Source organism: Larimichthys crocea, chromosome XXIV, assembly GCF_000972845.2.
Source record: "Larimichthys crocea isolate SSNF chromosome XXIV, L_crocea_2.0, whole genome shotgun sequence".
NCBI classification, from domain to species: domain Eukaryota; kingdom Metazoa; phylum Chordata; class Actinopteri; family Sciaenidae; genus Larimichthys; species Larimichthys crocea.
The window spans coordinates 7,295,907-7,323,561 of record NC_040034.1 but is presented as its reverse complement, the minus strand read 5'-3'; the positions used below and the strand labels follow the sequence as shown (position 1 = coordinate 7,323,561).

Sequence of the window (27,655 nt, the reverse complement as noted above, 5' to 3'; positions counted from 1 at the left end):
CCTCTGTGTTTGTCGACTCACTTATTGTATACAGCATTTGGTGGAAAATCCACATTGTGACATTTAAGGTGAAGGTAAACCGGGAGATGGAAAAAGCTGGAGATATGAACAGATTCTAGTTTCCTTCAATAATTTTGTTTACCTGCTTATTCCTATTTAGGGTCATAAAACGGTTAGAGCTCATTGCAACACAAATTAAATGGAAGTTCATTTGGAGACTCATTCGAGTTGCTGGGTCATCTCGACACAGGTAGAACATACAGTGCATCAACAACAGTGTTTTTACTGCTGTTGGAAACAAGGCTGATAAAAAAAAAGATTGAACTAAGCAGTAGTGTTGCAGGCTCCAGCGTGGTTTGTCCATTTTGGGCTACAGTAGAAACATGGCTTCCAACATGGTGATCTCCATGGAGGAGGACCCACACTTGTGTAAAAGCACTTAGTGTTTGACTGTTTCCAGTCTTTATGCTGAGCTGAATTCACAATATGTAGATATGAGTGACATCAAACTCATCAGACTCTAGGCAAGATAGCAAATAAGAGTATTTCCCAAAATGTCTGACTGTTTCTTTAAAACAACTGTTAATTGTATACTGTGTTATTTTAAGCTCTCTTTTTATTCTTGTGTTATTAATCCTTTATCACAATTGCTATATATATATTCTTGTGTCCTCTGTGCACGTTCATGTGTCCCATTTTTTCTTGTCTTTGTTAGATCAACTGCTTTTACTTTAACTTTGACCTCAAGTCAAGTTAGGTCCATGCTATTATACCATGCAGACTCTTATCAGGCTATGTTTAATTCCATTTCAACCCATGTCCTCTGAGCTATCATGACAAATAGGGGAGGGAGTGCTTGTGCTTGACCAAACATTTTAGAGGAATATCATGGCAAATTACCATTTTTCATCTGGCATATACTAATTTAATGACCTTAAGTCACCTTTCGCTGCATTGCTGGGTCAGTATGGGTTGCTTCACTAGAGCTTTGTTGAGCTTTGAGGCCGGCGGTAATGTTGCTCACAGGAGTTGATCTTTTGGTGGGGAATAAAAAAAGTTGCCATGGAAGGTTTTATTTTCTGCTGTTTTTTGTCTGTTCTGGTAAAGTCAAGTGGTAATACAGTGCTAGGGGTTAAGAGGAACAGTCCACTTTAGCTGCATTGAACAGGGGGGCACGTCCATAAATCCTTTTTAAAGTGTTGCATGGCTTTGCTCCAAATTATATGAAAGATTTATTGACTCCCAATGTGCGTATGCAGTAGGTCTGTGCATGCAGCTATGCCGTGGACAGTGGAACAATCTGCCTGCTGAGATCAGACAGGCGGCATCATCAAGGTCTTTAAATCCCATCTTAAAACTTTCTCTCATAGGAAAGCATTCATTAATATTTAATATGTTGCTGGATTTTACTGTTTTTGTAGTGTTTCATGTTATATTTTGTTTCTATCTCCTATAAAGCACTTTATTATGATATATACTTTTAACTCTACATTTTTCTGACAGCTGTAGAGACTGTTTATTTTGCATATTTTGCATATTATGTTCCATGCAAAACATATGCAGCTTTTAAAAAAAGGTTTTTACGATTCAAATATCTCTTCATAACTTCATGAAGTGTTTCAAATCACCTCAGTGCTTGCTTTCTACATTTCTACAGTGATTATAAACCTATATAACACTATAAAAGGGAATATTTCACATAATAAATACTACTACTTTTAATACTGAAAATTAGCTTTTAAAAAGGTCCAGCGTGTAGGATTTAGTGGCACCTAGTGGTGAGGTTGCAAAATGCAACCAAATGAATACTCTCCCATGTCTCGCCCTCTCATTTCAAGCATGTAGAAAAATCTCTGGCTGTAAAATTCACATAAAAAAATAAAAGGCTGTATCTAATTAAGCGTTCTGAGCTACTGTACAACATGGCGGACTCTGTGGAAGACGATCCGCTCTCACTGTAGATATATAGGGCTCAATTTAAGACAACAAAAACATAATAATTCTTATACACAGGTTATTATACACTAATGAAAACATACTAATCAGATGATCAGTGGTTCGATCCCCGGCTCCTCTAGTCTTCAAGATACTGAACCCAAAATTCCTCCCGAAGGCTGCGCCATTGGTGAGTGAATGTGTATGAATGGTTAGCTCTCAAAACTGATGAGCAGTTTGCATGGAATGCCATCAGTGTATGAATGTGTGTGAATAGGTGAATGTTTGTTCCACCACTGGAGCTCTGTCTACAGATAAAACTCTTTAAATGTTAAATTAGCCTGTGGACTTTCATATTACTTTTGAATCTTTTAATAAATGGGTAACTTTACCCTGAATTTGTAGCAAACCTCACATTAAAAGAACCTCTTATGAACTTTCATCTTGCACCCACGTTTGAAGCTGGCGAGGCGAAGAGTAACACATGAAACAGAATCACAGAGGAGCAGACGGGGTCATGCAAAGTTGCAAAAGAGCTGCAGCCGAATAGCACATTGGTATACAACTGAACTATTGTACACACTAAAGTAATACTTTATTGATCCCAAAGAGAGGATTCTCTTTTGAGGCTGGAGCAGATTTAGCTTCATTACAGCATCCCTGAAGCAGACAGCAGTGTGGGCGCATACTGCAATAAAAGCAACAGATTGAATTTACTAATCTTATTGCTGTAGAAGCTCGATTAAACAGTTTGAATTTATGCAAGACCACCAGAGAGTAAAGCCGATTTAGCTGAACTTTTCCTGGGTGAGGTGTTTGGATACTTTGCCTATCAGGTCTGACACTCTCAGCTACCCCAAAAATAGCTCAGGACTCAATACTTATGGACCTCTATAAAGACGTACCAAAATACTCTTGCTGAGCAGCCAACCTACAAATCTGGGTGGCTGTCTAGTTTGTAGCTTATTCAAATTTGACTCATGAATATTTCATTTTCAATCCAAAGTGCTTTTTAACCTCATCTTTCTACCCCTCACTGTTGACAGAGTGACAAAACCTCACTCATTCTTTTAAATGCAGGTAATAATCTGAGACAAATTTAAGGAAAAGAAAAAAAACAAGGTGACCAATGCCTGAATGTGTATTGCAATATGTATGTGTGTCATATGAGACCTAGTTAGATTGCTTTTTCGTCTGCCCAGTTCTGCTCCCAAATATCCTGAGGCAAGAAGCCACTTGCCAAAAAAAAAAAATGTAAAAATCGCCTGATTTTAATTCAGCTTTCCCTGTGTTTCCTCCCAGAAGCCTTGGCAGAGGGTGCAGCAGGCGACAGGCCTTGAAGCCAAGTTGACAGTGCCTCACTGGAAGGCTACAAGAGAGCGAGAGAGAGAGTGAGGGGGGGGCAAGCTGGTGAATTTTTCATCGGGGTCTGGGGCTGGCTGTGGAAAAAGCCTCCTCCTACTGGCTGCAGGCAGACCTGGGAGGCAGAGTGAGAGAGACAGAGAGGCAGAGAAGGAGGATAAGTATAGGACTCCCCATTCAATTAACCACATACTGCTCTGTAATTTCACCCTCGCATACACAAATGTGCACACACAAACACACAAGGTGGAGTGGACACACTCCTCGTAAACGGCTGTGTGAGGAAATGTAAGTGGGCCACCTCCAGTCCATGAGAGGAAGAGCTTTTTCCTGGTTTCTAGTTTCTCTAATGAGGATTCTGAGGGAGGTTTTGTTCTTGCTTTTGCTGAGGGTTGGAGGTTGGATAATTTAAGTAGTTTCAGTTACAGTTTAATAGCCCTGGGCAAGACTGTGGTTACCAATGAGGACACTGAGGTCATGTCCTCTGTATTTTTATTTTTTACTTTAGTGGTTTTAGTGAGTTAAGCATTTTACAGGCTGATTTCAGGATGTTTAGATGTGATAGGCTTCATTTTGCCATGTAGTGTTTTGTATTCTGTTACCAATAAGTGCATTTGAGGAATGTTTGGATCCTTTTTTTTATCTTTATGTGCCCTGTGATGAACTGGAAATTTGTCCAAGGTGTACCCTACCTCTCGCCCAAAGTCAGCTGGATGGATGGAAGTAAAATAGCCAAATGTTATAAAGGTTTCCTGATTTCAATCAACAGTTATCAAATCAAAGAATAAGCAAAAAAAGGACAGTGTTTCTTGTTGCTACATTTCAATCAGAATAAACACAAAAGTGTTCGTTCTAAGAAAACATGCAAATTTAAGCTAATTAAGCTTGAAAAGGATTTATGTGAGATGAAACAATCTTCAGATTAATTGATCAAATGAATCACTAAACTATTTAAATAACTGATTACTACTTTAGATGATTTATTAAGCAATACATAATAAAAAATTGTCCCTTCTCAAACGAGAGATTTTTTTTTGGATGCTACTTAGATAAAAAATGTTGTGATGAACATTTTTCACGACTTTCTGACATTTTATAGTGCAATCACCTCATATAACTGATCAACAGGAAAATCATTACTGGAAATCAGCATTAGTAGGAGTCCTAATTTGTGTCCTAAGTGTGATATATCTCTTGTCCAAAGTGTGATCATTTGGTATGCTTGAACGTTGATGCTGTTGCATTTTATTTCAATGAATTTCATCATGTTGCAGGTAGATAAACAAACTTTCAGTTTTACCTGCACCAGCTTGGAACTGTCTTTTCCAAAATCTGACTTTATTTTCAGTGCAGTCTTAACATGTGTTGCCCGTGAGCCTATTACATAACAAATGTGCATAAATCCTTGAAAAAATACAAACTGTGCATTTTAAGAAAGTGAAACTTTCCGTCCAAAGTATTGGTAGTGATGAATGAGCAAATGTTTGCTGTATAACTGCAGCCAGTCTGACACTGATCCAAGCTGTGCGCTCTTTTGGAGGTACCCAGCAGAAGACTTCAACATAAGCCAGCAGCTTGTCGCTCAGTATTCAGTGCACGGGCCAGAAAGAGGACACCGAATTTTCATTGAGCAATATGTCTTCTTTCTGCTCTGACCTTTAAATGGCCCCGAACGCCCAACACAGATAAATGCGCCATGTTGGAAAGAACAAAGAGCTTTCAGACCATTTGTATTGAGCGAGTCTTTGATGAACAGCTCATATGCTACAATCCAACGTGGGGACATTCCTATATATGTGTACATTATTGATTTAGGCACAAACCTTGCCTGCATCAGGCAAATGACTTCCCCTCAGGGTTCTTTAAAAGGGTTTGTAGACTGTTTATGATGTGAAATTCCCAAAGAAAATCAATATGTTTTTTGTTCTGGACAGTTTTGTCCTTATTATCTCATCTCTACTGCTGTGTAATGAGTACAATCTCCTGGGGGGTCATAGGTAGGAGAAGGATCATCATGCCACAATGATTTAAACTCAGTGGCAGCAGTTAAAAGTGAAAGTCACACTGTAGGGCTATTTGAGCAGCCTCCAAGTGTCTCTGTATCTAATCCAGGCACTGACTTGAGCATCTCCCGTGGGTGCTCTAAAAACCAAAGATGGTGGCAAATAAAGAACTTAATATGTTTCGCATGAGGAGGGTGAACTCATGTTGAAAGTAGCCAACCACCGTTCCCTCTTGATCTTTACAGCTCCGTTCTCCAAAGACAGACTCCACCAAGCTCTGGTCATAAAATGTTAACATTATTTGAATACTGGGGCAAAAGGATGCTTAAAGCAGACCGCAGCCTACCATTCATTACATAAGACCAAAACAAAGAGTCACACAGTGAAGGGTTATGGCTCGGGGTCGGGTGACAGCAGCATATGATTCATGGCTTGCTGTGCCCTTTTGTCTTGTCCTCCTTGTGGTGGGACCATCGACTGCTCTTAGCCAATGTTATTTCGCAGCCTTCAGAGCTCGCTCCCTGTCTGTTTCAAGTAAACCGGCAATGTCATTTCCTATGTCTTGTTCTTTCCTCAGTGCAGGAATAAAGAAAGAATATGGCATGTGTCACAACATAAGATGTTCCTTTTTCCTCATTGGTTTGATGTCGGGAAACAACAAACAGTATCAACATTTCTTTTGATTTATTTGTAAAGGCTTCTTATGCAGACTAATACATTATGTTGACTTTTATTGGATAAAAATGTGATTTCTGCGTTTGAGGTACCAGTATATGTTCAGACAGAGGAAGAGAAATGTGCTAAAGAAAATATATTCAATGCACTGCGATAACCTTTGATAATATTTCTTACTGTTTTGACTGGAAATGATGTGTTTCAATCTGAATTATCATGTTAGCGTATTACGCCTGGTTTGCAGTAGGATTTCTCTGTAATGAGTCGATAAAAGTAAAAACCAAGAGAGCATGACTAAAGTATGAATTTTAATAATTTCTAAAATGTCCATATCTGGACACAGCACGTCACATGGCCGCCACATCAATAACGCCCATGCAGCTCATTATAATTATGGAAATCATTGATTTATGCAAATGACGTCCAGGAATATACCTGCACATATTTTCCTTTTGCTTATGTACGGTTTTGTGTTTTTTAATATATGCAGCAGTGGCTTCCTCCTCTGAAATGTGTGAGTAAAGGAGTCAAACAGCTGCTGACACCAGCTGTGTGGCACAAGCGGCCTTTCCATTTGGCACTGTAGAGCTACATGTGTCCTGCCAGTCTAAACCCCTGTGTGTTTAGGAGAACTTTCCAGACGCACAGGCACAAAACAAATGGAATAACATATTGCTTAGAGCACCAAATAAAGATATTTACAAGTCACCAGACCTTTGTTTGGATATTCAGATACACTAGATGTGTCTTGGGTTTCTAAAGATAGTGCATCACATTTTGTGACCCCAGAGGCTCCTTAAGACTCCAGTTAAGAGGAAGAAGTGTGTCTATTTATGTTTGAAATCCATTGATTCTATTGATTCCGACCTGTGTCTTTTAATGTTTTATTTAGTTTGTCTCTGTTAAAACATTAATATTATAGGAATATTACACTGACATAGAGAGAACTCTGTCATACTGTCACTATTTTTCACTGGTGTTGTCATTCCACGGTCACAGTAGAGTTACATAGTGATTTATCGATGGAGAAGAGATCAGAAAGAAGCCTGACACTGTCTGTCTGTCTGTCTGTCTGTCTGTCCCCCACCGCTGTCTTTCATACATGGGCCGCTGGCACAGATGTCTGCGCGGGAGTTCCCTCTCCGTGTCATGCCATTCATGGACTGGCTGTTGTCAATGGGGCAATCGGATACCAAATATGGAGAAGGGGTGGCACCACTCGGCCCCTTCTTACAGACACTTGTCAGGGTATAAATTGGTCCTACGTGATATTTCGGCACCCCCTGGTTTACACACTCAAGATCCGGCGCCTGGTGCTGATCTGGTGAGTAACTGCAGGAGTACTACAAGTGGATTTAACACAAGAGGATGGAAACAGGATTTTTTTTAACACAAATGGCACTGACTTCATCCTAACCAAATGTCATCATCTAACTAAAACGGATCATCTCACCACATCATCATCCTGTTGTTTATCAGCTGTTTTTTTCTGTTGGATTGTGGATCATAGTTGTGAAATAGTGAGAAATATTAACTCTCAAAGCTGTGGTGTTTGTAACCCAACAAAGAAAATCCTATTCTAACCCAATCCTATAACATAAACTTGTATGGCATATCAGTACAAAACACTAAGCACCATTTCTTGGGTTGTTTGCCCACAAAAAGCGACCTTTTGTGTGTTGTGAGAAAGCAATATCTTCACTCACCCAATCCAAACAAACATTGGATTTCATTACTTGATCTAACAGTGCCACTGTCTGCGTGTGTGCGCGCCGCCGTGTGTGTGTTTCAGAGCTGACATCATGTGCGACGACGAAGAAACAACCGCCCTTGTGTGCGATAATGGCTCCGGCCTGGTGAAAGCTGGATTCGCCGGTGATGACGCACCTCGCGCAGTGTTTCCCTCCATCGTTGGTCGCCCCCGTCACCAGGTAAAGTGACAGATAATAAGGACAAATATAAGTTTGAGTCGTTTACATCACATAAAAAAGCAATACATGGCTTTGGGTGAGTGCGTATTTACGCACCAATTTTACGCATCTGCATTTCAACTGATAACTGATGAAGACAAACTATTCCTGTTTTTTGTGCTGCATATCATGGTAGTTATATGATGCTCTGTGATGTTGATTCACTTGACCAATCTTCTAGTCTTTGTTGTTATCAGGGCGTCATGGTTGGTATGGGCCAGAAGGACTCCTACGTCGGCGACGAGGCCCAGAGCAAAAGAGGTATCCTGACCCTGAAATACCCCATCGAACACGGCATCATCACCAACTGGGACGACATGGAGAAAATCTGGCACCACACCTTCTACAACGAGCTGCGCGTGGCCCCAGAGGAGCACCCCACCCTGCTGACAGAAGCCCCTCTTAACCCAAAGGCCAACAGAGAGAAGATGACCCAGATCATGTTCGAGACCTTTAATGTTCCCGCGATGTACGTGGCCATCCAGGCCGTGCTGTCCCTGTACGCTTCTGGGCGTACCACAGGTATTATAGATTTCTCGGGTGCGTAAGAGATGTTGTACAGTGACTTGATATGATAGTTTAACGTTCAGGTATTCATCATCAGGTATTGTCCTGGACTCCGGTGACGGTGTGACCCATAACGTGCCCATCTATGAGGGCTACGCTCTCCCTCACGCCATCATGCGTCTGGATTTGGCCGGTCGTGACCTCACAGATTACCTCATGAAGATCCTGACTGAGCGTGGCTACTCTTTTGTCACAACCGGTGAGTTTTAAACTAACTTTTGTTGGTTGGAACACACACAGAATGACAAACATTGGATTTGCAAGCGTAAATCCAATTTTGACTGACATCATATACATCTGATCCCCATAGCTGAGCGCGAGATCGTGCGTGACATCAAGGAGAAGCTGTGCTACGTGGCACTGGACTTTGAAAATGAGATGGCCACCGCCGCCTCCTCCTCCTCCCTGGAGAAGAGCTATGAGTTGCCCGACGGCCAGGTCATCACCATCGGCAACGAGCGTTTCCGCTGCCCAGAGACTCTCTTCCAGCCCTCGTTCGTTGGTGCGTAAAGGCGAACGCAGAGTTGCAGTGACTGCGTCATCATAAACTGTAGTTTTAAAGGTTTCATACTTGACTTGAGGTTTTTAAAGTGTAGTCATTTTGGTATTCTAGTATGCCTAAAGTTTTAAATATCTTTCTTATAAACAAATTACATGATAAATTCACTTGTTTTTGGAGAAAATCACCTTTTATTCATATTTTTATCCTATTCAATGTGAAATAGTTTTGAAACAACACACTTGTAGAGAATCACTTCTTCTTTTTTTTCTTAAATGTTGAGAGTCAATGCTCCAGACTCAATCCTGACATATGAGTGAAACAGGGTTGTAAAAGAAAGTTCCAGGCGAACATAATCTGTTTTATTATATCAAGCGGATCGCTGGATAAATGGATGGTTTTCTGTAAATAGACGTGTTTATTGCTCATCTTAGTGGTTGGCCTCCTCGCCAACAGGAGGTCACTGTTTATCCACCTTCTGCTTTGCCACTTCACAGCCGACAAATAGACACCAGTAATCTAAAGCAGGGGGTATTATTGTGCGCCTTTGCGCCGCAGAGCGCGCAGCTGTTGGCGGAACTGTCCATTTCAGCACCTGTTCCGACAGCTGACTGCGTTGACGTCAGATGTGCTCTTGTGTCTGTGCAGGCATGGAATCCGCGGGCATCCACGAAACCACGTACAACAGCATCATGAAGTGTGACATTGACATCCGTAAGGACCTGTACGCCAACAACGTGATGTCTGGCGGCACCACCATGTACCCCGGTATCGCTGACCGCATGCAGAAGGAGATAACAGCTCTGGCCCCCAGCACCATGAAGATCAAGGTGAGTTTGACTCGCTGTTGGATGTGACTGGAACGATTTCTATGAGGAGAATCTCGGATTAACAATTGCATTTGTGTTTAAGATCATCGCCCCCCCTGAGAGGAAGTACTCCGTGTGGATCGGCGGCTCCATCCTCGCCTCTCTGTCTACCTTCCAGCAGATGTGGATCAGCAAGCAGGAGTATGATGAGGCTGGACCCTCCATCGTCCACAGGAAGTGCTTCTAAGCGCCAGACTGGCTCCCCCTCCTTCCCTCACTCCCTCACTCCCTCACTCCTTTCTGTGCCAACAATCCCATTTATGGCTCAAAAGCAGGAACTCTTGTGTTGTCAAATTCTTTGTTTACACTCAAGTGCAATTTTTATGTGGATATGTATAGCTTTATAAATAAACGAAAACTGGGACTCGCAGATGTCGCATCTTTGGTTCTTTTCGTTCAAGATCTGGTTCAGGTATCTCTCTCTCTCTCTCTCTCTCAGCAGTGAGGCTGTGCCATCCTCCGTCACGTGATGGATGGATGGAGTAAAGGTTATTAAAGATTTGAATTAGAAAAGATTACAGTGAGCGGAGAGGATAAGCCACCTCATGAGAAATTAACCTCACAAAGTTTTAGTGGAAACACCGCTGTCACGTGATCAGTAATCCCCTCCTGTTCCCCCAGGTTGCACAGAGCGCACACGGCCTACCTGCAAACCTAGTGGATGCATTTAGAATTTACTCAAAAACAAGAATTATAATAATAAATTCAAGATCAGTAAGTTGAACATAATTCCTAAGTTACCAAATAACTTCCTGACAGGTGAATTGGATTCAAGTTAAATGCACAAATTGACAAATAGTGCATCAATGCACTACTGTATACGATGCATAGAGATGATATAATCCTAATACTTTATGACAAATGGTTTGGCCTATTACACATATACAACAAGAGTTATTTAAAGAGTTTCTAGCACTGTAAACACAGCGGATCCACTCAATCACATTAAAATCTCTGAGCAATAAACAGGGCGGGGTCACAGTTTTTGCTTCTATATTTAAACCTGCATACAGAGAGAGAGAGGGAGAGAGAGGTTGCCTTGTAAAGCGATTAGCAACTCGGATGGTACTTTCACTCTGTCACTGCATCCTGAGCATCATCTTTGCCCGAGGTGGAAACAAGAGCTCTACCAGCCGGGCCAGCAGCCTGCGACATGTGGAGGAGGAGGGGGAGGATGGGGAGGATGGAGAGAGAGAGAGGGGAGGGGGGGGAGGGGGGGGGGGGGGGGGGGGGGGGGGGGGATACCTCTGGGCATGTGAGGCTATCCGCTCCAAGAAAAGAAAGATCGAGTCCATTTATAAAAAGCATAGGGTTCACAACATATGGATGTGAAACAACAGGTTGTGATCAAATCATGTGATATGATGAATTAAGGCTATAGGGGAAGCCACATAGACCACTGTGCCCAAGAACACAACCCCTCTCCCGGATGGATGGATACTGCTGTGTGGTGCACATGTGGTTCACTGACTTTACTATGATAACACCACATCCAGGGTTTGGTTCTCACGTGGAGTCACCCAGGCAAAAATAAAATGTACACAGTCATGGTATTAAACACTCAGCAGTGTCCACTGAATGGCGCACGCTATATACAAAAGTGAAATACTGGAAATCAGAAGCACTGGCACTCCTGGCTGCGCTCCACCGACCTGTCTGCGCGTACGTGACGCATGGGAGGGGGGGAGACTACTTAAAGGCGGATTAACGCTGGCAAGACATTAAATCCAACCTTCCTCCACCCAGACGCAGCGCGCAGCCCATCAACCTGATCTGAAGATCGAAAATAGGAGGGCTTATAGTAATCAGCCCTTCAGACTCCCATGACAAGGAAAAGTGTGGCAACGTCGTGGGAGCGCTCGGCACACACAACAGGACGCTCGCTGGCGCTGCGCGCTCAGCACATAACCAACCAGATAGCGCGCAGAGAGACAGAGAGAGACGGGGACGGCAGCAGCATCCCGTGACGGATGCATTTTTTAGCTGAAATCGGACGCTTTGGAGACTGACAACAACGAGAGTCAGGGAGAAGGAGGAAAGGAAATAACGCGCTTTTTTTTTGGAGGGATTTGAACAGAGTGCCGTTGTACTCTCGTCTTCTCCGGATGATCAGAAATGGGGGAATGGACTATACTAGAGAGGCTCCTGGAGGCTGCTGTCCAGCAGCACTCTACTATGATAGGAAGGTAAGGTCAACAAAAAAAAAAAAAGAACAAACGAAGAACCGCAGCAGCCTCCAGGATCGTCTTTAGCATGGTATCCAGTCCCCCGTTTCTGTCTTGTGCCTCAAGGATCTTCTATAGCATGGTGCCCAGTCCTCCGTGTCTGTGTTGTGGATTTTTTCCTGTCTTGTTCCACAGATTTCCTTTTTTTTCTCTCCCCCTTCTTCTAAAAGGAGACAGCTAAGTAAATCAGTTGACAGCTGTCTTTTCAGAACCTGGGATGGTGCTGCAAACAGCCTAAACTAAAAACCAGAAACCAAATAAATAATTACATGTCATTTCATGTATTCATCAACCCACTTATCCATTTGATGCCTGTTGGTGAGTTGGAAGCGCTGGTGTGTGCTCTCAGTGTTGGGCAGAAAGAGAGATTGAAAGTGTGTGTGTGTGTGAAAGAGAGACGTTATCTACATCTTTCCATTGACAAAGCTCACACACACAGGTACACCCAAAGCAACGCCGATTGCTTACATGTCATTTCAGCCATTATCAGATCAGAAAGCACAAACCACAGGAGGAGAAGAAGAAGAAGAAGCTGGTGAAGAATCAGACACATCATCCACAAGAGCGTCCTTGTTTCAGCACTGGACAGCTCCCCAAATCTTACACACCATCAGCAATTGGCGCATTTGTATCAATGAATCCACATATTTTACACTTATTTTCACGTTGTTTGTTTGTTTGTTTGCTTGCTTTTTAGGATCCTACTAACAGTGGTGGTCATCTTCCGGATTCTAATCGTAGCAATAGTTGGAGAGACTGTCTATGATGACGAGCAGACCATGTTTGTTTGTAACACCTTACAACCGGGCTGCAACCAGGCATGCTACGACAAGGCATTCCCCATTTCACACATTAGATATTGGGTTTTTCAAATCATCATGGTGTGCACCCCGAGCCTTTGTTTTATCACGTACTCGGTGCATCAGTCGGCCAAGCAGAAGGAGCGGCGGTACTCAACAGTCTATCTGACACTAGACAAGGATCAAGATTCACTGAAGCGAGACGAGAGCAAAAAGATAAAGAACACCATTGTTAACGGAGTACTTCAGAACACGGAGAACTCCACCAAAGAAGCCGAGCCGGACTGTTTAGAAGTCAAAGAGATCCCTAATTCGGCCATGAGAACTACAAAGTCCAAAATGAGGCGACAAGAGGGCATCTCCAGGTTTTACATCATCCAGGTGGTTTTCAGAAATGCGCTGGAAATAGGCTTCCTGGTGGGTCAGTATTTCTTGTATGGATTCAACGTCCCGTCGGTGTACGAATGTGATCGCTACCCCTGCATTAAAGATGTCGAGTGCTACGTCTCCAGACCAACGGAGAAGACAGTGTTCCTGGTCTTCATGTTCGCGGTCAGTGGGTTTTGTGTGGTGTTGAACCTGGCGGAACTCAATCACTTGGGGTGGAGGAAAATCAAAACGGCCGTGAGAGGCGTGCAGGCTCGAAGGAAGTCCATTTATGAGATCAGAAATAAGGACTTGCCGAGGATGAGTGTGCCTAATTTCGGCCGCACTCAGTCCAGTGACTCTGCTTATGTGTAACACACACACACACACACACACACACACACACACATACATGGGGAGGAGGTAGTGAAAATATGTAAAAATGAAAAATATATTTAAAAAAATAAACCATGATGGACATGATGGACAGCTCCGCACGCCTATTTCGTGTCATGACTTAAAGAGTGGGCAGATTTTGTTCGATTTGTTTGGTCTTTTAAAGGACTCAATGGCAAGCGTGGATTACACGTTTGTTTACTTATTTATTATTGCACTGATGCAACTTTTTAGTAACGTTTATACTCTATGTAAGATGCTAAATGGAGACCATGTTAACGTGTTCACATATTTACTCTTCTGTGGGCTGTACTTGAAGAGAGTAAATGCAAAAATTGCACTAAGAGGTGAACACTTGAGGGCCTGACCTTTATCCAAAATGTGCTACTGACCTGATGGTGTTTTTAAGACATTTCTTTCTTTCTTTCCATCTATTTCTTTTTTGGCACCAACCTAATTAAATGGCACCATACACAGTGATTAAAGGAAAGATTTATACATGCATAGATATAAATCCTTACTGACTATGGTTCGACCTAGTTGAAATACATCAGCGTGATTCATGTTTTTTTTTTTTTTTGTTGCCTGTGTTGCACCACTGACCTTAACATATGTAACCATTCCATTGCTTTATAGCTGACTTGCAAAACAGTATCTGGTGAATTTGCTGCAAACGCTAACGTCTGTGACTTCCTTAATTTATGACACACCAAAGCGCCCACTGCTTTTATTTGTGAAGTGTTTTTTTTTTCTTGCTTTTGTGTAATCAAGTGCCATACTTGTATATAAACATGCTATATATGTATACTTATAAATTTAATATATATAATAATCATCATGAAAGCTGATTCCCTTGCTTGGATTATGCTAAATGCCGCCCAGATTTTTTTATTTGCTTTAAATGTATTTGTTGTGATTTAAATGAAAAAAAAAAAAAAAAACAGAAAAAAAATCTACAAGATATACAGTTTTCTCTGTTTTCTTTTGCAAATGACTGGAAAAAGAAATGAAGTGCTAGTCTTTTTTTTTTTTATATACAAGAACTAAATGTCTCTCCCCAATCAAAGCTGATCAGAAACTGAAAAAAAATAGCACAAATTGACATTTTTATCAAAGAATGGGCAATGGAAATCTGCTCTGGTGCTACAGTTTTTCATAGAATGGTTTTAAATGTAACCGAAAACAGACCAGAAAAAAAAAGAAACAAACATCTTTTTTTTTTTTCTGTGGAAAATAAAAGTGGGATTCATGTACACCAGAAATGTGTGAGGTGCAGTACTTTGTGTCTGCTACTCTTTAGCTTGTGTTGACTCTGACCTATCACACAGATATACACAGGAGATATCCAGAGGAAGTTTTGCCTTGGTGCAGTGAAGATGTTAGCCACACCCACTCTCTACAAAAAAAAAACACTGCAGGACACACCTTGTGCAGGATCTCATCACTCTGCAATGTGTTGCAATACTGATGCTGCTTCCATGAGACACATCAATACTTATGCTCCATAACAGAAAGTCCTGAGGGAACTTTTACTCTATATGACATGCATCAAATCCAACACTACCCTCAGTTTTTATAGTGACCTGTGCATTCACAGAGTCTCACTGTGAACACACTTGGTGACTTTCCTCATACTCTGCAGGAATGGCAAAAAAAGCTGATCATGATTCTGAATACTGATGGAGCTGCCCTTTCTGCCACTCTGCTCATCTCTCTCTCTTTGAGAAACAACATAAGAAAGCAGCCTGACCTGATGAGAAGGGTTGTGTACTCCCTGTGAAGGTCGAAATGAAAGGATGGGGAGAGAAACAAGAGAAAGTGGTCAAGAATATACCCACACGAGGGAGAGAGAGAGAGTGTGAGACTGAAATAAAGACACAGAGAGAGATGAGATATTTGAGGCTGACCAGGTGATCTGGGAAGGGCCGGGCTCTTCATGATTCCCCTGCCAGGATGACTCTGCAAAGCCGGGAGAAATCGAAGAACGGCGGCACCGGCACATCTATCTCCAACTCAGCAGGGACCCTGCGATTTCTTACTAAGTCATGAACTTGAAAAAAAAGAAGAAACAAGAGAAACAAGAGCCGTTTGTCAACTTCGCTCTGATGCAATGCAGTGCACGCCTGTGTGCATCTTTGTCTCCCTCTCTTTTGTTTTTTCTACTGTTCATGTTTTTAGGCATTCAATTACTCCTTAAGGGTACTGCTAGAAAACCTTTAAAACATCAGGGTTCCCTTAAAAGCATTTCAAAATAAAAGGTAAATTATATAAATCAACATCCCCAAAGAAGGAATGCAGTATACTGTACACTTACAGTACAGTGTTTACATTCAATTGTCAGAATTTTTTATGCTTTGGCAGTTTTATTTTTCTGCGACATTCAACCTACTTTCAAACCCCAGCAAAAATGGCAAAATTATTGGGGTATGTTCCAATGTAATTATGCATGCTGTCGTGCATTTACATCATGTGAGTGTTGCAGGGCTCAGCAGACATTACACTGTACCTGTGTGTCTGCAGTTTTTGTTGTCAGGACAGCCAGGTTACAGGCCACATAGAGAGCATTTGGCTGGCTGACAGTAGGTTAAAAAAAATGCATAGTGATTGAAATTTACACATCAAAGACAATGCAAACATACTGTATACAGAGATCAAGTAATCTCAAGGACCTATGCATTCATCTGCTGGCCCTATCCAGCCTGACAACTGCAGTAGAACACATCAAGGCTGCACAGAAGCTATTTTAAGACTACAAGGCAAAATGCTGCAGGAACACCTCCAATTTTATGTGATTGCAGGTGCTCGAGATGAAGACAGAGATTTTTAGAGACACAAATCCCGCCCCTTGAATGTGAGTCGTTGACGACTTGAGAAACCCTAATATCAAAGGAGAGGTCTTCTCCCTGGGTGTACATTGCGGCTGTTGAAGGCACTTAAATCATAAACAAACAGCTTCTTTTTTTTTTATGAGCAGTGTGGGCCACCTCGTCATAACTCTGTCCACCTTCATCCAGGATTAAAAAAGAAAAAGATAGAAAAAGAAAGATATATTCTGCACATGTTCATTTATCTGGGTGTGCGGTGTGCAGGTGCCAAGATTATTCCCCCTCTGCTTTTTCTATAGCTGAGAGAATTCAGCAATTTAAATGTATTCATATTTCATGTAAATGTATTGGAGCTTGTATGGGAAAAAAAACAGCATGCACAAAAGCATAGACATACACATAATTAAATGCAAACACCAGGCAGAATATAATATAATGACATAAATATTCAGTATTTACATGCAGGCATTATGAAGAAAGGTTATAAAGTCTTTTATATTTTAAATATATTATAGTATAATGTCAAATAATATTCCTAGGTCAGCAGGTAGGCTGCTGGTAGACCGTGTATGAGTTAATTTATCACTGCTGTAAATGTTGAAGTCACCAGTATCATCTAAGGATCATTTATCATGAGTAAAATCAGACTGGTGGAGGTTCAAAGCAGCAAAAAAGAAAGGCTAAAATTACACCATTTAAATTGTGTGTAGATCGGTTCCTACACAATTTTATGTGACGTTACCTATGACTGTCCAAACATTGCTCACAATTTGAAAAGATTTTATCCAAAGGCAGCTGATCTAATAGGTATTTAACTGCATGGCACAGTAAATTGTTCATTCTGTCGGGGAGGGATAATGAAATCCATCACAGGGTAATCATCTCTGTGTCCTCAGTACAACTATTCCTCGTTTATTAAAACACAGAGTTGAAATTAGACATTTATATGATATTGCATATGTTTATTAGTCAAAACAGTTTTCTACTCCGCTACAGTATGGTATTATATATTTACCTACATAATAGTTTAGCCCCAGGCTTGAGTCTGTTTAAAAGAGCCAAGGGAGACTGGGTGTGTAGTTTGGGGCTTTGATAAGCAGATCTACTCGTTTCCCGGTTGTTTCCTCATGAGACGGATAAACAAAGTATACTTTTGGAATTGCAGATGGAATATACCATGACCACAGTGTGTTTTTATTTGAGGGACAAGGCCAGATTGGTGGAGGTGAGTGATGGAGCTGGAGAGCTGACATCTTTATTAACAATCATGGCAGCCACCTTACATCATAGTGACAACTCCCCTGGAATAAGGTGTTAGACGAGGACAGTTGAACCGATTCCAAAATACAATCAAATCAATCATAACAGGACTCAGAATAATTGAAACTCTTCAGATTATCTGGCGTCCGTCTGTGTATTTGTGTTTGCTATAATATTATTCTCTTTTCTTATTCATTCATATTTCATTTTAAATAACATACATTGTATTTTGAAAAGAGGAAATACCCACATGTTTTTTTTCCACTGAAGTAGTCTCAGTTCGCTGTGCACTTTCAGAGCAAGTGACAGATTAAAGCAGAACTTTCACCTGAGAGTGAATCCTGCAATCCCTTTGCCCCCGAAACAAGCATGTCCTCCCAATTCCTCCTCTTTCACCAATCTGAAAAGAGGAGGCTGGCTCCGGGGGAGCAATGCTTTAATTCTGTCTTTTGCGCAGATTACTGCATGAAAGGGGGGGAGAGCAAACAGAAGAGAAACAGTGAATGTGGGTCTTTTTGATCCACTCAGCCAGAAGCAATGAAATTAGCCCGGTTGCTGCAGCACATATGCACGGCATAGCATGGCATAGGCAGATATGGCAGACATTGAAACAAAACACACTTGATGTTTGCATTCATGTGGGGGAGGAAACTGTGGCGCATTTGCACAGTGTGACTAAGTTTGTAACTTTCTGTCTGCCAGGGGAGCAAAAGAATTCGCTCATTTCTGGATGTAAAGTCGTTTTCTCTGTCTCCAGCCACAATAGTTTCTCTCCCTCCTCACTGCTCTGCTTTATAGAAGTTCAAAAAAAGCAGAGCACCTAACTTTCATAATGCGATCTGTGCTTTGGGTGTTTTACCTTTTTAAACTTCTCCACTTTAATGAAATCTTGGCAGTACAAGGACAAAAGGACAGACAGAGTCTGTACAGAGGGATTTGGCTGGCTGGCTGGTTTGGTTGGTGGTTGAGCCGTATTGGTCCATACAGAAGGATTTGGTTGAAAATAAGCACTGACGCTGACAAAATATACCTGACAGACCTGACAGCAGATTAATTTCTCATCCATTTTTTAATGTGACCCCAGGATTAAGAACATTAGAGGATTATACACAGATTTGTCAACCAGAGGATCACAGTGGGACAGCCAGCACCTGGGTGAGGACACATCGCACCCAAACCCAAAAAAACTGATGCATCCCTCTTCTTTCTAGCCAGGTAGGTCAAGTTTAGGTAGAGTTGGTTAGGTTAAAAGTACTTTGAGAAAGAGACCAGACTTACCCGATTTGCATTTCACTGATTAAATTCTCTACATACAGCATTTTTCTGTTGTGAGGCTCCGGCATTTGCGAGTTTCTGGATACTACAGCTTTTTGCCATACTGCACCAACTCTCTCTGGTAAAGTAGTTTGTCATTAATGCAAAGCAGACAAGGCCAGGCCACACTGCAGCAAATAACAAACCCTACACAATTTCCTGCTTGTGACATCTTTAATTTCCCTCCTGAGGTGACAGCTCATTCTGACACCTACTGCTTGTTTGAACTTTCTATGCCCACTCGCCTCCTCTGCATTCCCTAATAGCTTGTAGTACAAACAGCAAACATCGACCCTGATAAATGTTTAGGTTCTGCACCATTACACAGCCAATAAAAATCAGCGGCTGGCAAGTCTTAATCGGACACAGAAGCGCTCGCCGGCCAATTGGACTTATACCGGTATAGGAGGTAGAGAATAGCAGAGTGCTTAGGAAGATGGAAGACACAGAGACGGAGGTATAGAGATATTAATTTACAGCTACCCACACTGAAATGCAATCACCCACTGAGAAGAATATGAATCACTTGTGTGAGTTACAGAGGCACACAGGGATGGAAGATAATACCCATCTTGTGAGATTTGTGGCTGCAGAATAAAAGGGACCACCTTTTAGCCCGTCTGGTTTGCAGCCAGATGAGTAAGGAAGCTGCTGTTGTGAAAAAATAATAATGATGGTATTCAAACAAAGAGAGCGAGATATTACACAAATATCACTGCTTTGATGGTGAATTCAGTTGCTTCTTAATCCCAGAGGAAGGGGAAGATTACACAATGTGTGCTGGACTCAGTGACTCCGCCGATGGTGCTGTATACTGTGGTTTACCTTTGGACTCTGTATGAACCAGTCACACTGATGTCTGCTTTATTCTCCGCTGCTTTTCTGCGAGTCTATTCTTCTTTCCTTGCCTTCATCATTCCCTTGCTTTTCCTCTCACTCGTTCCCTCTCTCAGCCCTCGTTGTTTCACTACCTTTCTCTTGTCTCTCCGTTTTATTCCTTCCTACCTCTCCCACTCCTTCGCCCATCCTCCCCACACCTATTATGATGCGATGCCACTTTGCTGTGAATCACGTGGTTATCGTTTCACTGAGCCCCAAAGAAAGGTATGAGATTACACTTTACAGTGCAGCTTCAGTTTTTTTTATTGAAGCAGCACTATTTAGAAGCAGAAACGGTTTGGATTTTGAATTAAAGCTGTGTTTCAAGGTAAATCTAACTACAGGTTTGATAAAACCGAGTTAATCTCAACCAAACTGTTAATTGTAGTAAAGGTGTTAGTGGCTAAATTAAAACTAGTTAATCGTCTTTGTTTCACAAGACCTCAACGTGCAGTGTAGTGTTGTTCAGTAAAGCTGTTTGAAAGCAGGACAGTGCAGACTGTCTGTGGACTTGTCATTATCACACTCTTCTGATCTAACTTTTTGACCTACGATAGGACACACACATTTCCCACAAGCCTCCAAGCACACATGCTGAGCCGAGCGTCTTTCAGTATTTCAAAGGAAAACAGAGCTGCTGGGAAATGTATGTAGAAACGTATGCTGGCGTTGTTGTTGTTGCTGAGGCGTTAATTAGACTGAGAAATCTTGTGTTAGACCCTCCTTCCAAGCCGTCCAGTTACACACACACGCACACCAGAAACATACTGTCTGTGTGCCAAAATATGTCTTAGCTGTAAGCTCCTTGAAACGTGTGCATTCAATTCCAGTTGATCAGGAGAGATCAATAGTAATCTGAGTGCCAATAATGGTGTAAATTTGCGAGTTGGACAAGATTATAGCAGCCGGGTTTTGGCGTGCAGCAAGTGTTGATTGTGCTAATGATTCTCTGCTGTCTCATGCCAGCTTGTCTTTACAGCCAAAAAGGTAACACCGCCATGATTTCATATCATAATTAACTAGCTGTACTTGGATACTGCAAGAAAAATAATGTAGATGAGATAATAATCAAGAAGATGACATAACTATTATAGAATAGAGGCATAACCATTAATAACAGAGATCAATAAATGACACTTTTAAGAGACCAATGTCAAGAAACAGTCATTTAACAACCTATGTGATCATTAAAGCAACCGACTTGACTGCTGTTAGAACAGTTACCAACGCCATTGTAGGACCAATGTGGACCTGCACAGGGCGCAGTAAGGGTAGGTGGAATATATAGTGTAGCTTCAGGGTGCTGATGCAGTGGAATCTTTAAAGAAATGGCTTAATGGTATTCTGGGATCAATACAGCAGTAGCAAACAGATGGGCTCTACCTGATGAAGGTCCGTTTCTCCTGACTGCAGCTGATTTACGTTCTTACACTGCAAAGAAAAAAAAAAGAAAAAAATATATATATCTTGTGTCTTTACAAGTCGTTTACTCTTTAAAATCTCATTTTCTGCCAGTGAGGGGAGATAATTCCATTTCTGTCCAGCGCAGCTTCAGATGTTATGGAGAACACTGTTACCTTGAAAAATGGCAACTTTACACAGGTTGGCCCAAGTGCAATGTTTGCCTTCTTGGACATCTGCCCAAACACAAGCTAAAAGGTTATTCCCACTACAGGCCACACAGGCTCTAGTGATTTCATTTGGCCAGCAGTGAGACGGTCGACTTGATAACAACAGTACACTGTTTTATCCATTGTATCAGTCACACATGACTGATAACAACATCACTGTACAAGTGGAAACTATTAGACTATCTAGTTGTGTAATCGCTGCATTGCAATCTCCTCACATCACCCTCACCTTCCTAGTGTAAAGGAGAAACAACACTTGAAAGGCCATGTACTGTATAGAGTCAGTATTTAGTTTGTCTGCTCTGGGCTACTGTAGAAACATGGCGACCTCTATGGAAGAGGACCCACTCCCACTGTAGATATAAGAGGCTCAAGTAACAGAAATAAAAAGATTCTTGTTTTCAGCATGTGCATGAACATATAGTTATGAATATTATATTTCATTTCTGCCTTATTCTGCAAATAAAGGCCCATAATCTTACACACTGCACCTTTAAAACAAAAAGGTATATGACATGTATCCTCCTTTTTAAATAAATTATAAATATCTGTTCATTGTGTTCACCTTTGACAGAGTTTATTAATATATATAAGATGTGTAAATATATATATTTAAAAAAAAACTTCTAATATCTGGATGATCTAATCTGACAAAATCTTTGTGGTGCAAAGCCATTTGTGTTCTTTTTTTTAGAGGTATGCGGTGCAATCAAAGCCTCAATTATTTTGTGTAATTTTACCCTTTTTCTCTGTACTTTTTTAAAATCATCATTTATAAAATCCTCTTGTATTCTCTCAAGAGAACCGTGTTTACTGTAAACTGCCTCAGTGTCCTCTTACATAAGGAAACACAACCTTCATATCATAAGGGTTAGTACAAACTGTAATGTACATTATTGCAATCCCAGATTTGCACCTATGATATATACAGTAAGCCTCTGTATAATTGCAATATTTTAATACTCAACACATGGTTAACAAGGTGATTTTGCCACCGAGAGTGTCTTTTTATTGGATATCCCACCTTCCCATAGAGAGTGCGTGTTTGGGTCATGTTAAATTGGTGTTGTTTGTAGATGTCAATCAAATGCACCTGTCTAAGAAGCTTTAGGCAATCTAATTGGTTTATATTTAATCTGATTTAACTGTGACTCAATCATGAAATGATGATCCATTAAGCATTAAGTGATAGCATGAATTAAAGCCGACTTCATTTCTCATTTATGAGTATTGTTCATGTTCATTCACCGTCATGTCTTTATAAATGAATTCGATCATGAGTAATGCATTAGTCATTTGCATACCTCATTCATCAAAAGGTTTTATTTATATGTGCGTACTGCACTTTTAAATTTGACAGTACAATATATGAGCTTGCTATTGTTTTAACACATTATTTATCATGGCAGACTAACAAAAAAGTTGAAGCATATTTTGAATATATTCTTTTTAGCTTTCAGGTATCCAAAAATGGAAACTGAAAATCTAGTGTTTTCTCTTTCTATCATTTTCTTCTTTTCTTTTCACTGGCATGTAAAAGGGGCTTGGTGCCGTGCCTCTCTTCAGTGAGAGCTACTCAGGCTCAGGATGGCCTGAGGAGGCACAACTGGAGACAAGCTGGTCTCCCTCCAAACAGAGATTTGGGTTCACATGACCTGAGCGAGCAGCTGTCCCCCCACAGTTCTCCCCTGCAGCACAGCACACTCCAGAACGGGAAAGTCCTCCATGTGCAGAAGCTTTGCTCATGTGCAAACCATGATTTAAACAAAGCAGTTCCTTCTCTTCCTCACACACATGCAATAAAATTGCACCAAGCTGCCGTGGACAGGATGCTGTGTACTCCCCATGTTGATGTACAAGAATATAGAATCGCCTCATGAATATCAAGTGCTGGTTTGTAGCTTGCCAAGTCTTTATTGGGATTGCAAAGGAAGCTTTTTAAACAGCCAGAAGGCGTATGAACTAAAAACCATCTATATTAAATAATATTTTATGTAGTAATATGTTCCGCTTGGGTGAAAATTTTCACTGCAGACACACACGTCTCACAAACTTATATGAATAAAGGAGTTCTCTCCTCTGAGCCCATTTATTCATACTAACATAAAGGGCACAAATATATTCCTCAACATCAAAAAGGGCTAATTTATTTCCTAAAACATCTAGTTTTAAGCAAACATTACCCAAAGTGGAGCGAAAAATGTATTTGTTTGGGACTCTGGGACGTTCACTCTCCCTGGGAGACAGACTTTGTGTTAGTAGGATTGATAAATAAACAGCAGTGCACTGTTCCCTTGCTCTGAGGTAACAGTGCAGCTCATTAATGTGTTTTTAATTATTTTTGGGAGTCTATGGCACAGCAATAAACTACACCTGGCTTTGGCTACACAGCTGAGACTTCAATCAGCGTTCAAGGATATTAACCACACAATATAGCTGAGCTGGTCTATGAGTATATGCAAACACTAAACAAACATGCCACAATACTAAATGCAGCGTGCTGTAATCTTTGCAGGCCATTGATACTGTATGTCTTGGGGACAAAATCACTGCCTTCCACTCCTGCTGAATCCCACTGCCCAGCTGATTCATGCGACAATCAAAACTTCAGCTGCCATCCCGCCTCGCGGCTGCTGTAATGGCACACAGGAAAAATTGACACGGTCTGCATCTGAGGGACAGGATCCATCAATTGTGTTCTCTGTTCTTATGTACAGTATGTCATCTCAGCTAAAGGCATGTTGCGCATGTGTGTGTGGTGTGTACGGAGATCGGGGGCTGGAATTGGTTATCCATCAAAGCTGTCTCCCCCCTCCTCTCTCTCTCTCTCTTTCTCTATCTGTTTGATTGCATAGGCATGAGGGAAGGTTTTAATTATGTTTTCTTTTATTCAAACGATTAATCCTGAAGCACAGTGCACCAGGGTTCCCCCCCGGGAGACGTTACACATCTGGCAAAAACTGTGCTATTATCATCACTCTTTCTCTGGGTTACTGGAGCTCCCTTCTTTCTTTCTTAGTTTTTTTTAAATCCAGAGGTGTACATAAACACATTCATACATGCAATTACACAAACAAAATGTACCCAAATTCCTATTTTTTTTTCTGCTAATCTTTCCCTTTCTTTATTTACATTTTTCGGACAGCATCTAGCATTAATCATCATCATTAATAAATATCACTTATTCTCTCAATTAACTATTTAGAACATTTTTGAAAATTGTGTCCAATGGAACATCTTCAAATGTCCATGCTATAACTCCAATGTATCAAATATTTAAATTGTTGTAAACTGAATAGCAGGTCAACTGACTAAACATTTCAGCACTAAAGATATTATATGAGTTAATCTATGCAAATTTATGCAAATGGTTGCACGACATACATGCACGATAAAGTCAAACTACAGATTATACAGTAGCTGCCTCCATATGTTTAATGTCTTCCAAATGCAATTGTCTGAATTATAATCTATGCAGTACAATATATGTATTCGACATAGGTCAAACTGTAGTTTTACTACTACAACCTTTTAGACTTTTTTTCTTCACTGGACTGGACTGTATGCACATTAACACACACTCTTACTATATGAACATGTTCATTCAATCCCGGCTTCACAATGGCCTCACATGGCTGAAATAGAGTGTGTAATTTCTAGTCAAACATTCATGAGCGCAGACCTGCATTACATCACCTCTGTGCCTCATCATGGGTGCCGGGAATCAGAACGAGGCCACGACAAAGGAAATGTAACAAAGGGGGAAAAATGTTTAACTTCACTGGGGATGAAATGCAAGAGAGAGAAAGAACGAGAGACCCAGAGAAATGGAGAAAATGGGAAGCGGAGGTAGCAGTGGATGAGGCTGCACACGCGTGTTTCTCTCAGACTGTCGTCTCTTTCAGCTAGCCAGACATGACTTCACTACAGCTTCCCTGTTTGCAGATATGACCTCACTCAAGCAAGAGGGAGCCTATGCCATCCAGCATTAGTTAGGAGCAGCTAAATACTTTCATGCAAGTTGCTCCCCTCCTCTGCGGGGAACATACAGCAGTCATACAAGCTGTTTCTAGCCTTTGATAAATCATGCAGTGCTTACTACTACACAGGTTACAGTGGAGAAGCGTGAATTCCCAAAAAACATTTGAGATGGATCCTGAACTACATAATTCATCAGCGCTGAGGTGCATCTGTGCTCTAACATGAAGATGTCAGGCTGGACAGATGTTTACACTTCCAGAGCTGGGCCTTATATTTGTTTACAGTGTTTTGGTATATAGGCCATGTTTTACATAGTTTATAAGTGCCGTGTGATGTAGCTGTCATCCTTATATAGTGTCACACCCCATACCTTTGAGGTACCAAACTTGTCTTCTTCATCTTTTCACCTCCAAGCTTAATTATTTAGTTTTGTGCCTCATATGATCATCTTACATCATTTCTATTTGTTATAATAACTGTAATCACCAAATGAATTGATCCAGGAGCACAGTGGCATCACTACGGCAAAGTCTCACAGGGCAAGAAACACTAATCAAGTCATAAAAATCCCTTATTACAACAATTAACCCTCCTTACAAGAAAACTACATGGTAGGAAAACAGGTCTGGAAACTGGGATGGATGTGTTTGCACTGCATGGTTTTTTTTTCCAAAATAAATTTGGCTAATCTATCATCGTGTTTCTTGCCAAATCTGCCTTTGTTGATCTCTGCAATAATCTTTGAGGAGTACATTAAGAAAGTTGTGATGGACATACTCTTTAATCACTCTTTTAAAACTGCATGTCTACTATCACCTCAAAAACCCTTTTGCCCCTTTATAGTTCTAACGGTGACACAGTTTGCATGACCTTGTTTGTTGTCCCCATTCTGGCTCATCGTTTGCCATTCTGGCCCTCTTCACTCACCCACCTCTGGGTGCCATGTCTGCCAACCGAGCAAACACTCACTGTCAGTCATCTTTTCCGTCAAAAGGCTCGGAGCATTCCCTCAGGACTGATGTCTCCAATCAGCCAACCAGTTTCTCCTCTCTCCAGCCCAAAGTGTCCCAGTGTACATGACCCACTTTGGACTCTCAAGTGACAGGAAACAATGGAGGGGGGGGAGAGAGAGTTTGAGATAAAAACTGAAGTTTGTTTGGTGGTGCTGACAGACAACTGGTGACGCAGGATGTCCTGATGTCCATCTTCAGAGAGATGGACTTAGGCAGGACTGAATGATGAGAATGATATAATACAAAAGAACAAACAAACTTCAGCTTGGCCCCATCAGTGATGATTCATGGATGTCTTCAATCAGGGACTCATGGCAGCCACTCTTGAGTCATCCCATTGCTCACCTGAGTGTCCGTACCTCAACATTCAGCTAGTGACATACTTTATATTCATTTCTTCTCTGTTTTATGTTGGAGCCTATGGGGAAGTCATTTTTTTAAAAATAGACACTTTAGTACAATATTTCCAGGGCACGGGGGCAACAGCATTTTATTTTAATCTAATTTAAATATTCTCTACTAGAGGGGTCAGGCTTGACTGCAGCACCCCTGAATAATGAGGATTTAATTTGTCTGGCTGATGGGCCAAAGGCTATTACAGCGATTATAGCCGGGGGTGGAAATACAGAGGTGGATAAACTGTAATAAACTTTGTAGTGAAATGTAGATTACACACCTTGTTTCTATTCATTGACTGATACAGTTAATATCATCATATCTGCGACTTTAAAGAAGATTTCTCTGACAGAGCATCTAGAAAAGCTTTTCATTTCATTCGTGAAGCATCAGTGTGGAATAAACAATAGACAATTTCCTCTGCAAGACCTCATTGCATTTCTCCCAGACACCTTTACTTATGCTGTATAGCCACTGTAAATAACCTGCACTGCTAGTGTTCTAGTTTTCTGCCTGTTAATATCACATAGATGGCATAACGCACTCAGTATGCTGACATGTCGACACGATGTTTTTACGTGACAGTCTGAAATACACAGTGTGTATGGGCCACACCTCTCTGTGTGTACCTGTGTATCTGTGTGGACATCAACACCTGCTAGACTATAGAGGTATGCGCAGCTCCTTAG

General features: G+C 41.2%; 3 protein-coding genes across 7 annotated transcripts in view; 2 read left to right on the top strand and 1 right to left on the bottom strand.

Moving 5' to 3' along the window:
- Positions 1-3,195: 3,195 nt before the first annotated feature.
- stxbp6 (syntaxin binding protein 6 (amisyn)) overlaps positions 3,196-27,655 on the bottom strand; it is a 147,988-nt gene continuing 123,528 nt past the window's right edge. The window contains exons 6-7 of one of the 5 annotated variants that reach the window (XM_027274558.1): positions 21,329-21,376; positions 3,196-3,412 (exon numbers count right to left, since the gene is read on the bottom strand). In XM_027274558.1, the coding sequence (XP_027130359.1) occupies positions 3,305-3,412; positions 21,329-21,376 (156 nt within the window). In that variant the 3' untranslated portion in view covers positions 3,196-3,304. Of the gene's footprint in view, positions 3,413-15,371; positions 15,718-21,328; positions 21,377-27,655 lie in introns of those variants that run through there. The other 4 variants (XM_027274557.1, XM_027274560.1, XM_027274559.1 and 1 more) reach the window with 4 other exon arrangements.
- On the top strand, positions 7,215-10,250 carry LOC104922409 (actin alpha cardiac muscle 1). The gene is made up of 7 exons (XM_010735228.3): positions 7,215-7,299; positions 7,768-7,906; positions 8,143-8,467; positions 8,550-8,711; positions 8,823-9,014; positions 9,660-9,841; positions 9,924-10,250. The coding sequence occupies exons 2-7, from the start codon at positions 7,778-7,780 to the stop codon at positions 10,065-10,067; spliced, it is 1,134 nt and encodes a 377-aa protein (XP_010733530.1). The 5' UTR covers positions 7,215-7,299; positions 7,768-7,777; the 3' UTR covers positions 10,068-10,250.
- Positions 11,509-14,120, top strand: gjd2b (gap junction protein delta 2b). Its single transcript, XM_010735227.3, has 2 exons — positions 11,509-12,066; positions 12,803-14,120. Exons 1-2 carry the CDS (start codon positions 11,996-11,998, stop codon positions 13,644-13,646), a joined length of 915 nt encoding a protein of 304 aa, XP_010733529.1. The 5' UTR covers positions 11,509-11,995; the 3' UTR covers positions 13,647-14,120.

Coding starts and splice junctions, on each gene's coding strand:
- LOC104922409 (XM_010735228.3), top strand. CDS start 7,778: ATGTGCGACGACGAAGAAACAACCGCCCTTGTGTGCGATAATGGCTCC. Junction 8,712..8,822: donor CTACTCTTTTGTCACAACCG/GTGAGTTTTAAA, acceptor TGATCCCCATAG/CTGAGCGCGAGATCGTGCGT. Junction 9,015..9,659: donor CTTCCAGCCCTCGTTCGTTG/GTGCGTAAAGGC, acceptor GTGTCTGTGCAG/GCATGGAATCCGCGGGCATC.
- gjd2b (XM_010735227.3), top strand. CDS start 11,996: ATGGGGGAATGGACTATACTAGAGAGGCTCCTGGAGGCTGCTGTCCAG. Junction 12,067..12,802: donor CACTCTACTATGATAGGAAG/GTAAGGTCAACA, acceptor CTTGCTTTTTAG/GATCCTACTAACAGTGGTGG.